At 37.7% G+C, this 15821-nt stretch overlaps 2 protein-coding genes across 12 annotated transcripts in view; one reads left to right on the top strand and one right to left on the bottom strand.

Moving 5' to 3' along the window:
* Positions 1–10438, top strand: part of NBEAL1 (neurobeachin like 1) — a 93860-nt gene extending 83422 nt beyond the window's left edge. For 7 of the 10 annotated variants that reach the window (XM_052791267.1, XM_052791266.1, XM_052791268.1 and 4 more), the window contains 3 exons: positions 340–488; positions 1075–1304; positions 3777–10438. In XM_052791267.1, coding sequence (XP_052647227.1) covers positions 340–488; positions 1075–1304; positions 3777–3853 — 456 coding nt within the window. In that variant the 3' untranslated portion in view covers positions 3854–10438. Of the gene's footprint in view, positions 1–339; positions 489–1074; positions 1305–2303; positions 3401–3776 lie in introns of those variants that run through there. The other 3 variants (XM_052791273.1, XM_052791270.1, XM_052791269.1) reach the window with 2 other exon arrangements.
* Positions 10426–15821, bottom strand: part of LOC128143734 (alpha-aspartyl dipeptidase-like) — an 8235-nt gene continuing 2839 nt past the window's right edge. For both annotated transcript variants that reach the window (XM_052791343.1, XM_052791342.1), the window contains exons 5-8: positions 14534–14707; positions 12993–13052; positions 11476–11558; positions 10426–10933 (exon numbers count right to left, since the gene is read on the bottom strand). In XM_052791343.1, coding sequence (XP_052647303.1) covers positions 10855–10933; positions 11476–11558; positions 12993–13052; positions 14534–14707 — 396 coding nt within the window. In that variant the 3' untranslated portion in view covers positions 10426–10854. The remainder of the gene's footprint in view (positions 10934–11475; positions 11559–12992; positions 13053–14533; positions 14708–15821) is intronic.

Here is a 15821-nt window from a genome sequence, read left to right as displayed (position 1 = left end):
CTTTTTCCTTATCAAAACCCCTTATAAAATAGGGACCTGTCCATTAAATCCATGGATGTTTCCAGAAAATTTGGAATCGATTAGATGGGTAGGTAAGACGTTACCATGTTATCAAGAAGTAACAAGTAATAACTTCAATAATTTCCATACAGGACCTGGTATACATACACATTGCATATAGGCTTGGTACTCTTGTGTCATTCAACAAGGGAACTGTTGTCAGCAATATTATCTGTGGGTTATTGCCCAAGTTAGCTCCTGTTAGTGAGCTAAAGATACAAATAATACACTTTTAATCCAGTCAGTCCTCTATGACAGATTTATTTTTGATCTATTCAGGATAAGAATGCATTACATCTCTATTCTGTCAATGGAAAATACCTGTGTTCTGAGACTCTGAAGGAGGAAGTGTCAGATATATGTGTGACTGGCGAGTATATCGTGATGGGCAGCTTACAGGGATTTCTTTCCATACGGGATCTTTACAGGTAATGTACCACCATCAATAGTTTATTACTGAGATGCAAATATAAAGGCTTATTGAGAAGTGGCTGTGTAATGTGGACTTTGCTTGGTGCTGTAAGTGGTAGCCATTGCTTTTTTTCTGTGTTCCTGAAGAAACTATTTTAGGGGGAACTAAGACAGGGAGAAAAGAAAAATAAGAGGTTGTACCAGACCCCTTTTTCCCCAGGCATTTATCCCAATTATACACCTAGAACTGTCAGAATTTAGGAAGAGCTGTGTCTGACATCTGCAAGCTGTGGTTGTCCCCATGTCTGATTAGTCACTGGCTCAGCAGTGACTGAGCAGTGACAAGCTCAGCAACTGCAGGATCAAGCCTCATGTAGTTCTGCACTGAGTTTTAAACTTCACTTACTGCTATGTTCTGTAGAGCTCCATTGCTCCTCAGAATGGGAGTGATCTTTGTCACTTGAAATTGCAAACTGGATCCTTGAGAAACTGTGTTTTATAGTGCCTCCTGTGGACAGTGATTTCAACTGCAGTGTGATTCTTTGCAGTGTGTGCAAACAAATACATGATGTGCTTTCTCTATGTGGTTTTTGTTCATTTCAGCCTGAGTCTGAGCATCTCTCCCTTAGCCATGCGACTGCCAATTCATTGCATTTCTGTCACCAAAGAGTATAGCCACATCCTTGTTGGCTTGGAGGATGGCAAGTTGATTATCGTTGGTGTTGGCAAGCCAGCAGAGGTAAAACCTACCATCAAGAACTTTTTCTACCGAACAGTGGGAAGTTCACTTATTTCTGCTTTCCAGTTGAGCAAGAGGTCTCCTCTATGGCAGGGTAAATTTAAGAGCAAGTTTCAGTTTTCAGTGGGAAAGAAATAACTCTTGAGACGGCTCTACTGAAATTTCTCATTAAGAATAAAAAGTATATAGGGATCGCAGATGGGAAGCTCAGCTGGACTAACTTCCAGACTCACATCTGAATAAGCACAGTCATAGTAGCTAACCTTTTCTGAACGTGATAGTGTTGTCAGCCACTTCTTGACGAAATCATGTTCCAGAAGAAAATTGAAACGAAAGAGAGCAAGCTACCTTTTTTTTTTATGGTTTCTGTCAGATACTTTTTAATATGCATTGACTGACATTGGGGAAAAAATACATTACTTCTTTCTGTTAAGATTCTCTAATTGCAGTGCACAAAGAATCACTTGTGTAGGTTCCCAATATGCTCTGTGCTCCATATGGTGAATATAAACTTGTTGGTACTGCATATGCAATATCAAATACAGAGCATCCATCTGTCAAATAGCTATGCCCAATTTTTCTTGTGCAAAACAGGTTTTGCTTTAAGTACATCTTGTCATGACTTTCAAAGTACTTGTTAGCTTAAACCTGCTTCTCTTTATAACCCGATCTGTGTTGTGCTGCAGTATATTTATTTGAAAATGTGATTATCACTTCTGCATGACCTTTAGTACATGCCAGAAAAGTGTGTCTTAATTTTATATTTTAATTGTGAAAACAGAGTGACTTTATTTGCCAGTATTTTAAAATGTTTTAGCTAGGAGATATATAGTTTAATATTTGAAACAGGCTTCACACAATGGTAGTCTGATTTTGCTTGCAGCTGATGGGGAGGGGAGGTTTCCACTGACTTCCAGTTGGACAGCTTTTTCCTACTGTAGAGCTGCTTACGATGTGGTTAAACATATATTTGTAACAGCAATTTTAAAGTCACTGTCATTTCTAAGCTTCCTATTCCATAGAAAAGATCTTTTGTAGGCTGAAATTTATGTGTATCATTAGACTGAAGGCTTTTTGTTCTCTTTTTTTTCAGTTCTTAATCACATCTATTTTTCTAACGATGGAGAAAGTGTTGTTTCAAAGACTGGATCCCTTTTATGAATGTAGAGGTTTTCCAATGACTTTTTTTTCAGGGCTTTCTGTTCATAATTCAGATGATCTGCAAACTTAATATCCATGTAAATAGATTTTTTTAAAAAACACAAACATATAAGAAGCAACATTATGTCCCAGATTTTCTAGTTTTCTATATGGTATCAATCAGTATATTTGAAAAGCATGTGTATGTGGGGTATTTATTTGTTGATTGATTTATTTGTAGTTTGGAAGGAATATATTAATTACTAGAATTTTATACAGAAGACAGTGTTGTAGCTCTGGCTTTCAGTGGTGATACTGATCCTTAGGATAAAGGGAGAAACTGACCTTCTTTATTGTGCATAAAGTGAAATGCTGCTTGGTATTAAGATTGGCCTTTAGTGTTTCTGCATTGACAGTATCCAGTATGAAGTGAAGTATAATAAATGTTTTTGTATTTTTAACAATTACTTAGCTGTTTGGGATGTTGCAGAAGTCTGGGGGATTGTCACCTGTTAGTGTTAATCTCTGTCAGCACTGTACCTTTTCTAGAAAACACTGCTGCTGTGATGATACAGTTCTTAAGCATGCTTAATTTGTAGTACTAACTGCTGGGAACTGTTTTCAAACTTGTGCTGTTAAGGCATGCATCTTGTTTATTAAACAGCAAGGGATTTCATAACCTAATCAGCTGCCAAGCTGATCGCTACTGGCCAATCATAAAGCCTTGTACTTAAGGAGTAAATTAAAACAGTTTCTTACAAATTGTTGTCAGATTACAGACCTACCAGATGGTGGATTTAATATGGCCTCTGGTTGCTTGGTATCTGTCTTTACTTGCAGAATTTTCAGTATGAATTTTTTCTGGTTTAAATTTTATTCTGAGCACTTCACCCAGGATCTTTGGAAGACTGCATAAATTTGACACCAGGAGATAACCTTTCTCTCTTTCCTTCATTCTGCCATCACCGCCCTGCATTTTGGTTATCTTTTCCTTTTCACTTCTAGCAATTTCTGTTTGAAATCTCTAAAACAAAATGTCCTTTCTTCTAATTTGGTTCATTTTTGCTTGACATTCACCTCTTTTTTTTTTTTTTCCTTCCTATCAGAATAGCAATTTACACACTGTTTCTAAGCTATTTGAAGTAGGTTAAGTATTAAGTATGCATTACTTGGCAGTATCCCTTTAACTGTTCAAAATCAGAGAAGACTGATTAGTGTTTTGTCTGTTGTTTTTTGTCAGTCCCAAGAATCATCCCCAAGTGTAACTTTTTGGTTTGTTTTCAAATAATTTTTGTTGGTGTAACTTTTGTTTATCCAGTACATTGTAGTGTCTGCATTTCACCAGAATCAGTGTCTGAATTCCTTTTTAATTTATCCACCTTATCCCTTCCCCCTCCTTTTGTTTCTCTGAATTACTTTTAAACAGATGCGCTCAGGTCAGCTTTCCCGAAAGCTGTGGGGATCAAGCAAACGGCTCAGCCAGATTTCATCAGGAGAGACTGAATATAACACTCAAGATTCCAAGTGATTGCTGCTTCTACCTTCTCTCGTGGATTCCAGAAACATGTTTAATCTTTTGGTCACTTTAAATGTATATCTCAACTTTCAGGGACTTGATTCTTAAGTCTGTTGAAGATGAACCTATGGCAGAGGTATAGTAACAAGCATATGTACTCATGCAAGTTAGCTTGCTTGCATATTTTTCCTTAACTGTGTTGACTTCGTCACAGCAGAATCCCTCTCTAAATAGCTGCTAAAACTGTCTTTCAGAAAAAAAGGAAAGAAAAAAAAATCAACACCAAAAAACCCCCCAAACCTCCAAACCCAAGCTCGCTAATTGAATTTAAGATAAGTAGTATTCGATTTAAAGCTGAATAGGGCCAGATGCTCCTTGATTACAAAGAAGATATTTGGCTTTGATTTGACAGCATTGTAATTCCCCAACAGTAAATTAAAATTCTGGCAGTTGCAGCGGTCAGATTAAAAATTGGGATAGCTGACAGTTATGACCTTTTCAATATGTTTTTTAGCCCAATGAACAATTTATTGCAATTTGTTCCTGTAAATGGCTATTGCTATCTTCTTTTGTGTAGTTCCAGTTTTAGGGTGTTCTGCAAGGAACATCTGTGTTGCACTACTTGATTATCAGAAATTGTTTAAAGTACAGACATGAATAACTTCAATGGAGCTGAAGGAGGTAGGAAATACTTGCTGCTGAAAATTATTTATATTGTTAGGTAGATTAAGACTCACGCCAAGAAATCCCATAATATATTTAATATCTTGAAGAAATACAGAGGAAGAATCAGTATCTATATTGGTCAAAGATCAATCTGCTTCATTAGTAAGGCAACTCCTATGAAAAAAAGATAAATTTCCACTGCAAAATCATTTAAACAACATTGCAGCACAGTTTAATTAAATAGCACCTGTTTGTTTCCTGGCTTGGTGTTCACCAAACCAGTTGTTAGCCATATGTGTTTCTTCTGTAAAAACAAGCAGGGAAACAGATAATGTATCCATTTTCAAGATGTCTTTAAGACCTGGGAAAAGAAAATATCAGATCCTTACATGCACTATATCCAACAAAATAGTTATGGATTGTATGCTATATTTTGGAGAAGCCATTACTGAATTTTTTTTGGTTTAGTGATATGTGATGATAGAAGGGTGTGTTTTTATAATGTTAATGATTTAAATGATAAACCCCACCCTGTTAGAAAAGCTTGGTGCTGAGGGAAAAGTATGAGTTTTTGGACTGGCGTGCAAAGATATGTGTGCATGTGTATATATGTGTGTATGTTTGTGTATATATATGTATATACATGTATGTATGTCTATTAAAGGAGAAAATACCGTGGGGAAAGGGGAGTATAGATATAAGGCAGAGCTATAAGTGATTGTTAGCTAGTATGTTCCCTTTTGGCTACCCCTTTCTTCCCTCTACCATCACTTTTCTTGTTATTTTTATTTATTTATGGAAATGAATGTGTGTTGTATCTCCTATAACTGTTATCAGATATTTCCTGTGGCTGGGGAGCTGTTGAACTACCTGAGGAACTCCATAGTGTATAAACTCATTTCATTAATTTTTAGCACAATATTTATTAACTTGGTAGAAATAGCAATACCTCCTTAGCCCACAAAAGGATAATCTTTACAAGTTCTGTTAGTCTCATCAAAACTGTTTTCTCCTCCTCAATTTCTTTACTGGAAAAAAAAAATCCCTCTCAATGACTGATTAGTGTGCTGTGTAAAGAAAGCTGCGTTGCTTTTTCTTAACTTTTGTAAATGAAATAATAAATCAGACTAGTGAACAACTGGGTCTATGCATAGTTGCAATATTCTAACTAATCACTGTGACAGACTGGATTGTCTGGAAAGTTAGGAGAAAATAAGAATTATTTCCCTGAGTAATTTGCCAAGAGAGCATTAAATTTCCGAAAGTAGAGCGGTGTGTTTTTTTTCAGACTCCATGTATGCAAAAAAACCACATCCCATATTTTCAAATAAGCTATAGAGAAGTGAAAAATACTATTTTTAATCAATTACCTATCCAGTAAGAATACTAAGGATACTCTGGAAGTATGAAGTGTGTATATGAGAATGTGAAGTATGTTTGTCCATTATGATTTCATGAAGAAGGGATTTCAGGGGAGCTCCTTCGAGAGTAGTTCTGAAGAATTTCAGCTCAGAATGTGAGATTTTTTTGTGTTATGGGAAGTTGAAAAAAGAACTCATTTGGGGCATTGAGTTGATGGTTTTTTTATAAGTATGCATATATGCTCTGTTTAAATGCATATATGAAGTTAAGTGTTTACTTGCAGGGGAAGAGGGCAGGAAGTTACAATGTTTCGGGCTAGCAGAATCAAGTGGAAAAATTGAGATGGGTCTTTTGTAGTGTTTGGTGAGAGCATAGTTTTCTTTCTGTCCTTGCATGGAGCGATTTACGTAAGGGTTTGAAAACGTCCTACTGTGGGTTAGGTGTGTTTCTACAACAATTGAATTAATGTTTTTAGTAGTTTAATATTAAAGAATACTGAATACACTGTGTCAGTTTAAGTAAAATATAATGTAGTTGCAATAATTGGGGGTGAAAGTTTATGGCAATGAGCTTTGACATTTGAATGCCATCATTTCAGTGCATCACAAGCATTAGATGATCTTCACAAATATCTGGGACAGGTTTAAATGTGGACAGTTCTTGGTTCTCAAACTTGAGGCTAGTTTGTGCTCAGCACAAAGCAGCAGCAGAATGATGAGGGGGACAGGTGAGCTCTGAGCTGCTTCATGCTCTATGCAGAATGGCAACATCTGTTGCCTTTTGATCTTTTATCTGGTCCTTGAGGATGGGAGGTATACACCATCACATACCTAGTGTTCTTGCCAGAGGCCTTCTGGAAAGACCCCCATAGGTTTGAAGGTCTGAACTTTGCCTTTATTTAAAACCAGCTTTAGATAAAAGATAAAGGTGGTAAGTGTGAGTATTAGCTGGTATTTTGTGTCTTTTGGTTTTAACTTAAGTCTTTTTAAAGTAGAAAATAATTTTTCTGATCAGCTGTTCAGGTTGGTTGAATTGCAGTCTGTTATGCAGCGCACTGAATTAGTGAAATGACTTTCATAATTCTTTGATTTCCTCAAGTCAATAAAGCTGAGGATCATATTTTGTTTTTCATGTAGAACAATACATATTGGTGAAGTAAGATTCTCCTTTGGTTTTGAACTAAGATTTATTTAAGTGTAAAAAGAAAAGCTGTGAGATAATTCTGATTAGGAATTCAGAATAAACAAGTCTTAAGCGACAGTTGTTTCACAACACTAAATTTGTCAAGACCTTCTTGGTGGTATCTTCTTACATTTAATTTTTGGAATAACCCTAATGATATTTATCGCAGTTTAAGATACGCTTACCTTTGAAGCCGAGTAAGTAAGTAGGAGCGTAAATATATATATCTAAAAGAAACTGAAAACTGACTCTCTTTTCATACCTGTATATAAATGAGATCAAGTAGTTAGCTGTATTGAGTAACTTCTCCGTAGCACAGTTTTGAACTTGCATACCAAAGGATATGATATTTAGACTCCTTTATTTCAAGTAAAATGTTTGTTAAATTTCTCTTTATCAATTTACTTATAATTCTTGATAGTATTTTTAGTTGTCTTTTTATCTATAGTGAAGAATCTCATCTAGTCTGTGCAGTTTTTGTACTATATGAGCATTCAGAAAGTGAAATGTTTGCTGTTCAAGTTAGCATCTGACTTATGCGAACTATTCTATATCAATATACTTGTTATCTAATACTCATTCATAGGATACCTAGAAACCACGTCTGCTGTCATCCATGTACCTTACCAACACCAGCACAAAAGATTAATCCCAATCTTAAACTAACTGCACTTCTCCTTATGGTTAATACACATTGTGGAAATTAGGCTTTAGGAAGCCTCCTTGATTTAAAAAGAAAAAAGAAAAAAAACCAACAGTAATGTCCACACACACACGTTACAATTTTTTTGCTCATCTGCAACACTGATATAAACAAGTTTTTCCCCCCCTGGTATACCTTAGATCATGAATATTATCACAAAACAGGTTTATCAAAGCCTTTACAGGCTTTAAATAGTCTAGTCAATTGGCTGCTTTATAAGGATCCTCTTCAAAGTTCTGTGTCCTATTTCTGTGTCCTTTAAATGAAGTGCGAATAACTAAGTTTCTGCACTGTAAAAATTCTGTATGGGACCGGTAGCAGTCTTACATCAGTCTGCTTTAAGATAGTCCTGCAGGAATGATAAATTTATTTTTATTTCTAATGCACAATAATTAGGTAGGTCTTTTAACTCTTGCCTTAGTCAATGGAAGCTGTATACCTCACTTCCCTAGACCATGGCTCCCTCCTCCCTGTTTTCCTCTGCAAGTCTTTCCCAATCTTAATTAACAAAATCATTAGAAAATACACATACAGCAACCAAATGTTTCACAAAGCTTTTACCATGTATGTGCGTTTAGTTGAAAATGTGTATCTATATACAGATCATGGTATGGTAGGGAGCTTTAGAACTAGGGAGGGGAGTAGAGGAGCTGTCAGCCTCCTTCCACTCCTACACTCACAGTCTGTAGACTCTTGCTCTGTATTGTCACCTGAAGGCACTCCTCTCTTCCACTGTTAAAGGCATCTTGCTGGCTAGATTAGATGCTGAGGCTAGGTGCTATGAATATTTTTTTTCCTTTCAAAGAATTAAAAAACCAAAAACAAACAAAAAACCTACCCCAAACAAACAAAAAAACCTCAAACACATATAAATGCACATCCTGATGTGAACCTAAGGCCTGATGTAATAAATACTGTTAGATGAAAGCACTGCATAGTGTTATATTTAATTGGGTGGAAATTCAAGCATGTGCTTCAGTGCTTTGTAGAATGGGCTTTTCATGCTTTTTGGTTTAAAAGCTATGTTGGTTTCAGCTGTAAACATGACACCTGTTAGTAGACTCCTTTTGGGGAGAGTAATAGTTTTTGTGCAGTCATATGCATGTGTGTTCATTGTATACCAATGTTAGACTCAACTGAATTGTTTGGAAGATGTCCTTCCTTCCATCCCAAGGAGCCAAATTTTCCTTATTAATACTAATTGCCCTTGTTAGCACATACTTTTAAAGGAGGCAAAGATTTTCTGAAAAGGTACTGCAGGTTTTTTTTTTTAAAAAAAAAAAAAAAGGTAAAATACTATTGTCCCTTTCTTCACTATTATAGTTATCAGATGCCTGGATGCAGAAATGCCTCTGAGTGGCAGCATAGCATGCTCTGCACAGTTTGAGTCAAGTGCTATTCATCTTACTGCAGTCTTGAACACCCCATATGTGAGGAACTGCTTGTAGTGTTTAATCAAAGGTACCCTTTGTTCCGTTTCTGTTCACATTTTGCTGTGCATCTGTGGAGGAAAATGGGTTGTCTTTCTTTTAGTTACCATTTACCCAAACAGCCCAGATAAAATTGGTGTTTTACTTCTTTTCTTCAGGAGAGAGTTCTTCCAGTTGTGTGTTCTTTCTATTTTCAGCTATTGGACTTGGGAAATCTGGCAAGTGTTTCCAGAGCTTAGGTCTGTGATTATACTTGGCACAGACACAATTTCATAACATGCCTTCTGTCCCAGAAGCATGATTGTCAGTATAGCTTATGGTTTAAAGCTGCTAAGGTGTTTTCAGATTGAAATATAAAACATCCAGCCATATATATATCATAGATCTAACTGAACTTAGAGGCCACTTGTTTATTTAGCTTCCTATCTAGTTAGTATTTTCCTTTCGAGGGAGCCATATTTTTTTGCCTTGAAGTAACTTTTTAAAATAAACTTAGTCTTGCACCTGACAGTACTGCTTTAGTCATACATAGCTGTGAGCTGTTGCTTAAAGAAAGCCACGAGGGAAAAAAAAAAAAATCGAGGAAGACTTGCAATACATGTTTTGATTCAACCCTTCACTATGCAGGAGCAGCTTAATATAAGATCAGAGAAATGCTGCTTTTAAGACTTACCTCCCTTTGGTCAGTGTTTTGATGGAAGCTGTGATGCTACTCAGTTTGCTTGATGCATTTTTACTGAAGCTAATGAGGGAGTGGTAACAAAGGCCTTACAGCAACAGTTAACCATATTTTCTGATAATTCTTACAGATTGTGCAATTATGTGATTACAAATGGATTTCTAAATGCCAAAAAATGCCTTTTCTTAAAAGAGTTAAATGTTAGGTCTAAGGAGTGTTGGAAATACCTACTTTCAAAAATGAGCCTTCAGGCACTGTAATGAACTTGCTGTTAGTCTTCTGTGCAATATCTTCTTCCCTTCTGGGTGCTTTAAGAGTATACTGTATGTCTTATTTTGTTTTGATCAGTATGTTTTAAGAGTGTGTATATCGGCTAATGATGGATTTTTTTTCTGTACAGCATGGTAGAAGATGTTTTAAAATTTTGCACTTTTCTAGGATTTGCAAGTTTGTAACCTGACAATTTTTAACATGCACACTTTTGTACATAACTAGCATTGTATATATTTAACATGAGTCTGAAGCAAATAAAAGTAATTGAATGCATAAATTCTCACTTCATTAATAACGCGAAAATGAAACTAATAGTGTGGAAGTACACTAAACAATTCTTTCATTTAGCAGGTGCAGCTAGGCAGCAGAAACAGCTGCCTCAGTGTCCTGTCTTAATTGTGTTAAAGTAACTTATTTTTGGTGGGGAAGGAATCAAAGTGGATACATGAATGTACAGACCTTTTCAGACTAAGAATAGCTATGAATATTGCAATACTTGAGCAAAAATTGTCTTTTTGCTGGGAAGGAGAGATGTCTGAGATGTGAATTAGGGTTGGGAAAAGAACCCACCAGTGCATGTTTATCTTTATTTATAAAGCATAAGTTCTTCACCCCCCCCAGGACTAGAAGCATCTCTTTCCTTCCTCCTCATTGTCTTCTCATGTAGTGACTTTTGCTGCAGAATATGCAAGGCTACAGATTCTGGAGATTACTGTCAATCAGGAGGAAACTGAAATCTGTTCCAGGCTCATGTTCAGTTGGTTTCTTACCCCTATAAACAAGACAAACCATGCAGTGAGCTTTAACAGGAGCTAGGACTACTGTGCTTCTGTCTGTTACTAGGGATAGAACAAGGCATCCTTATTCATAACAAGCAGAGTTTTGACTCCCTTGCCTGCATCACAGGACATCCATATTAGATTTCTTAGTAAAGTTCATATGACTGAAGACATGAGTTCCCTTGTTCTAGGGTTCAACACATTAGGGCCGAACTGGTATTCCCCTGGCCTTCAATAACAGGGCTGACTATTGGGGCTCTTTCTGTGAACAGTAACTATAGTTCGGAAACATAAGCATCAATGGATGTAATACCATAGCACTTACTGGGTAAGCTAGACATCCTTTAGAGTGCTGTAATACTGCCCACTCCTTTGGAGCATAAAGCAATACTCATGTTTTCCCCAAAGAGAAATGGAAGCAAGGGATTAAGTAACTTCTGACGTTGGGGGCCAGGTTAACATGTGCCAGGAGTCTAATAGAAGTCTCTCTCCCTTTCTGTCTGAAGGAGGATATCAATTCAAATGAAGCATTTACCTCAAAAACAGACGTGCTCCTGTCACTCCTTGCAAGGTGGCTTTGTCTCCTTCCACTAGCAGCATTGCACCTTCCCGCAAGCCCTAATGTAGGTGGAAACATTTAATGTTATTTTCAAGCTATTTAAAAGGCTAGAATGCTTGTCACAAGCAGGCCAGTCTTAGTGCAGCTCACCATGACTACAGACAATACTTTCTTGCTCACCTATTTCTAACAAAGATGCCAAGACAAAATTAGGTGAGTTACCTTGTTTTAGAAGCTGGTTTTCTTGTTTATTTTATTTTTCAGTTTTAAAGGAGAAACCATTAAGGAGAAAAGGAAAGTGTTTTTTCCACACTTACTTCTGCTACCACCATTCTTCAATCCAGTTTGGGCCAAGTAACAGCCAGCTGGGTTTGTTAGAGCACAAACTTTATACTCCAGGCCTCAAGCACAGGGACAGGAAACCCAGAGGTCCCACTTCCCCAGATAGACATACTGTAATTATGAACATACTACTGAATGAGAAAATTCAGAAACCCAGAGATTAAAACAACATGTGAAGTTAAGAATATCTGCAAAAAGTTTAAGGGGAGGTATCTTACCATCTGCATGCACACCACCCCCAACATATAACATACGACTGGTGGCCAGTGACTGGAAAGATCAGAGCTGCCTAAAATACAGTGTTTGGCAACAGGATTCCAAGCATCTAATAGGCAGAATGCATTTCATTTGTTCTAACCCATTTTCTGCAAGTGAGCAAAATCCAAGGTTGAAGCCCTTAGCAAGAATATAACTAGCCTTACATGCCACTGTTCTGTAATGATTGTCAGGCAGGGTGTTGAGGTTTAAGCCCAGCCAGCAACTAGGCACCACACAGCCACTTGCTCACTCCTTCTTTCACCCCAGTGGGGATGGGGAGGAGAATTGGAAAAAAAGTAAAACTCGTGGGTTGAGATAAGAACAGTTTAATAACTAAAGTAAAATAAAATGTAATACTACTACTACTAATAATAAAGTATAAGAAAAATAATTGCCATGAAAAGGAATATAATATAATAAAATAAAATTTAAAAAAAAAACAAGAAAAGACAAGTGATGCACAATGCAGTTGCTTGCCAGCTGCTGACCGATGCCTGAGCAGTGATCCACCCCTCCCGGCCAACTCCCACAGTTTATATACTGAGCATGATATTCTATGGTATGGAATATTCCTGTGGCTAGTTTGGGTCAGCTGTCCTGGCCATGCTCCCTCCCAGCTTCTTGTACACCTGCTTGCTGGCAGAACATGGGGAACTGAAAAATCCTTCACTTAGGATAAGTGCTACTTAGCAACAACTAAACCATCAGTGTGTTATCAACATTATTCTCACACTAAATCCAAAACACAGTATACCAGCTAGTAAGAAGAAAATTAATTCTACGCCAGCTGAAACGAGGACACAGGGGAATGCACACTGAAAGCTAGCAAGAATGCATTTAAAATGTTTACCGTGCTACAGCCATGAGCTTCCTGACTGTGAACTACTACTCACCAGAACTGGAGGTGTGTTTGGTTCTTCATGATATTGGCGAATTCTTTCCTCTCTTGTCTCCTGCAATAATGAGTGTAGATTTAGCTGCCCAGGCAGTAAGAGAGGACTTGGAGCTATCCATGTAGCATTACACTGAGCTATTTTGTAACATTAAACAAAGCAAGCACTTTCCTTCAAGCAGAATGGAGTGCCAGTTGACTTTAACAGATACATATTTTACCCTTCATCACTAGCAGCAATTGCTGCAGTTTGATAAAACAGAACTCACACAATCCCAACCCTGAAAAGCCTTAAAACTTACTTCCACTCAATTCATCTAGGTTGTCTTTTTTTTTTTTTTTTATAAGGCTATCTCTATGTGCTCATCCTCAGAACAAGAGCACTGAGGAAAGTGGTGGAAGCAAATGCCTGAGATGCCGCCTTCATGAAAGAGGGTAGTGAACTATGGATTTCCAATGATTAAATATCTGCTTGTTTGTCCTAAAGTAGGTATTACACTGAAGAATTTCCTTCTGTGAACAGCTCTGCCATGTTTCCTGAGGGTTTGCTGCTGAACTGAGCAACAGTAATTAAAGAAATCCAACCAGAAGGATTTGTTGGTAAGGAAACACAGGAATACAGCAGGGACTTGGTACAGCACAGAGCTTCCAGCTTCCTCTTGGAGAAACAGCAAAAGTTACTTATAGGGAAGACTGCGTGCTTCTCTAGTGACAAGCTGATTAAATGAGTACCTACAACTTAATCTAAATTCTAGAAGCACACACTGATTCTCCATCTCTTCATTGTCCCCTAATTCTTAATACTTCCTCTAACCATGAAGAAATCTTGATTACAAGGAGGAAAGTATTTGGGCTGTTAAAAAGATGCACCACAGAAACTGTTCCCTGAGGAACTGGCTCCTGACAGGCTATTGAAGAATCAGCTCCTCCATGCAGTGGAGTTGTCAGTCTTTGTGCCTGATAGTTAAAAGTGTTTTTCTTTCAGCTATACCAGGACATGTGCTTGCTCAGTATTGGACATTACAGGGTGTGCTCTCTGCAAGGACACGAGTGCCTAGGTATTTTCTTACATAAGATTGCCTGTAATACCAAGATCTCCCTCTTCTGATGGTTCCTTCAGACCTTTAGGTATTTAAGCCTCTTAATGTATGTTTAAGTTAGGTCTTCTCAAGCAGCAGGCAAGACAGACTATGGCAGGACTTTCCAGAAACACAGCACATTGCATCTTAACATTTCAAGTTTATCTTCACGCCTCACCCCCAATTCCATGCCAGGTATGAAGCAACAGTATTTCAGACATTGCAAAAGCTTCTGTTTGTGAAAAACACTTCATTCCACCTCAGTAATACTGTTGCCAACTCCTCTTCCCACTCAAAGAAAAGCTTTAGGAGGGAGTAAAATGTTACTGCTTCACTGGCATTTCCAATTGCTCTAGGGAGCAGCTGTTAGACATTTTATAGCTTTGTAAGGCCTCACAAATGCACGCTATCGTTACACCTCCACACCCCGATTACTGTGTTAGCTCTGACATGCTTTACTTACACCCATGTGAGTGCTTTTAACATCTGGGTCCAAGTAGTGGGGATTAATATTAAAAGGAACTAAACCTAGGGCCTGCAGGGAAGGTGGATAAACAATTGGCATGTCATTGGTAGTATTGATGCTGATGGTAGCAACATTAGTTCCTGCGCTGGATCCCATGTAAGGAATCCCATCCTGAAAGACAAAAGCAATGATTAGTATACTGTATCACAACTAGGAACTGCATTTTATAGCATCTTCTATCAATCTCAGAGACTCTGCAGTCAGATTAGACTTTGTTCTTCTAACTCATCTCACGGCTAACTTTACAGGTGAAAAGCAGAACAAGAATTCAGGTTTTGAGGTGGGCAGTAGTTTGCGTATGTCATAGTTGTCAGAGAACTAACTGTTGAATGTCCTGTACTCACAACTCTGCAACCCCATCACAAGAGAGAACTTACAATGTTGTCAGTGCATATATTGGACTTTGCTATTAAGAGAGGAGAGACTTGCCTACATTGCAATTACAGGAAATATCTGAACTAGCTTTTAACTAGCTTCTGAAGAGAGTAGACCATCTGAAGCCGAGTACAATGTTGCCACAGCATCAGCTTACCAGTACTGTGACCAGCCAGTTTAGCACTAGTTTAGGTATTACTACTATGTACATAAGACTATGTACTATGCTGTAGATAGAAGGATTCCACACAAACATGCAAGTATATGGATAATGCTGAACAATTTGTAAAAATAAGCTATCTTGGGAGAACTGGTGCTAATATAACCAAATAGTTACCTAGACTTCACTGGGAGTCAAACATTTTCTGGCTTTTCTGCCCACAACAGGCACTGAATTTCTGTATATTAAGACAGCCTAGCTAACCTTTCTTCTTGGCAGCTGACCTTTTCAAACATACTGTGCTTGCATAAATCTGCTTGAAGTTATCTGCAGTTCCACATGGCTAGGGGAACACCTTGCTTCTGTTCTCCTCCATAGATGGCCTATCTTTGCTGTGCCTCATGAAATTCACCAGCCAGAATGGGGCTGCTGACCAGAAGGGCTCAATGGCACTCAAACCTCTTAATTCCAGGTCAAGGAGGTACCCAAGGTAATTACACCATTTTCAATGTCAACAGGACATTGTCTAAAAGGCATGTATGGATCCAGTTCTGTTGTCGGTTTATTAGCGGACAACCTGAAACCTGAACACATCTATATCTATTAACAAGATACAGAGTGGACATCCCAAGCTGAAAAACAGCATTTCTGGACATTTATTAAGTCTTGCACTGCTCTTCATTGGTATTT

Source organism: Harpia harpyja, chromosome 7 (genome assembly GCF_026419915.1).
Source record: "Harpia harpyja isolate bHarHar1 chromosome 7, bHarHar1 primary haplotype, whole genome shotgun sequence".
NCBI classification, from domain to species: domain Eukaryota; kingdom Metazoa; phylum Chordata; class Aves; order Accipitriformes; family Accipitridae; genus Harpia; species Harpia harpyja.
The sequence above is the reverse complement of the archived record's forward strand: the minus strand, read 5'-3'. Positions and strand labels throughout refer to the sequence as shown.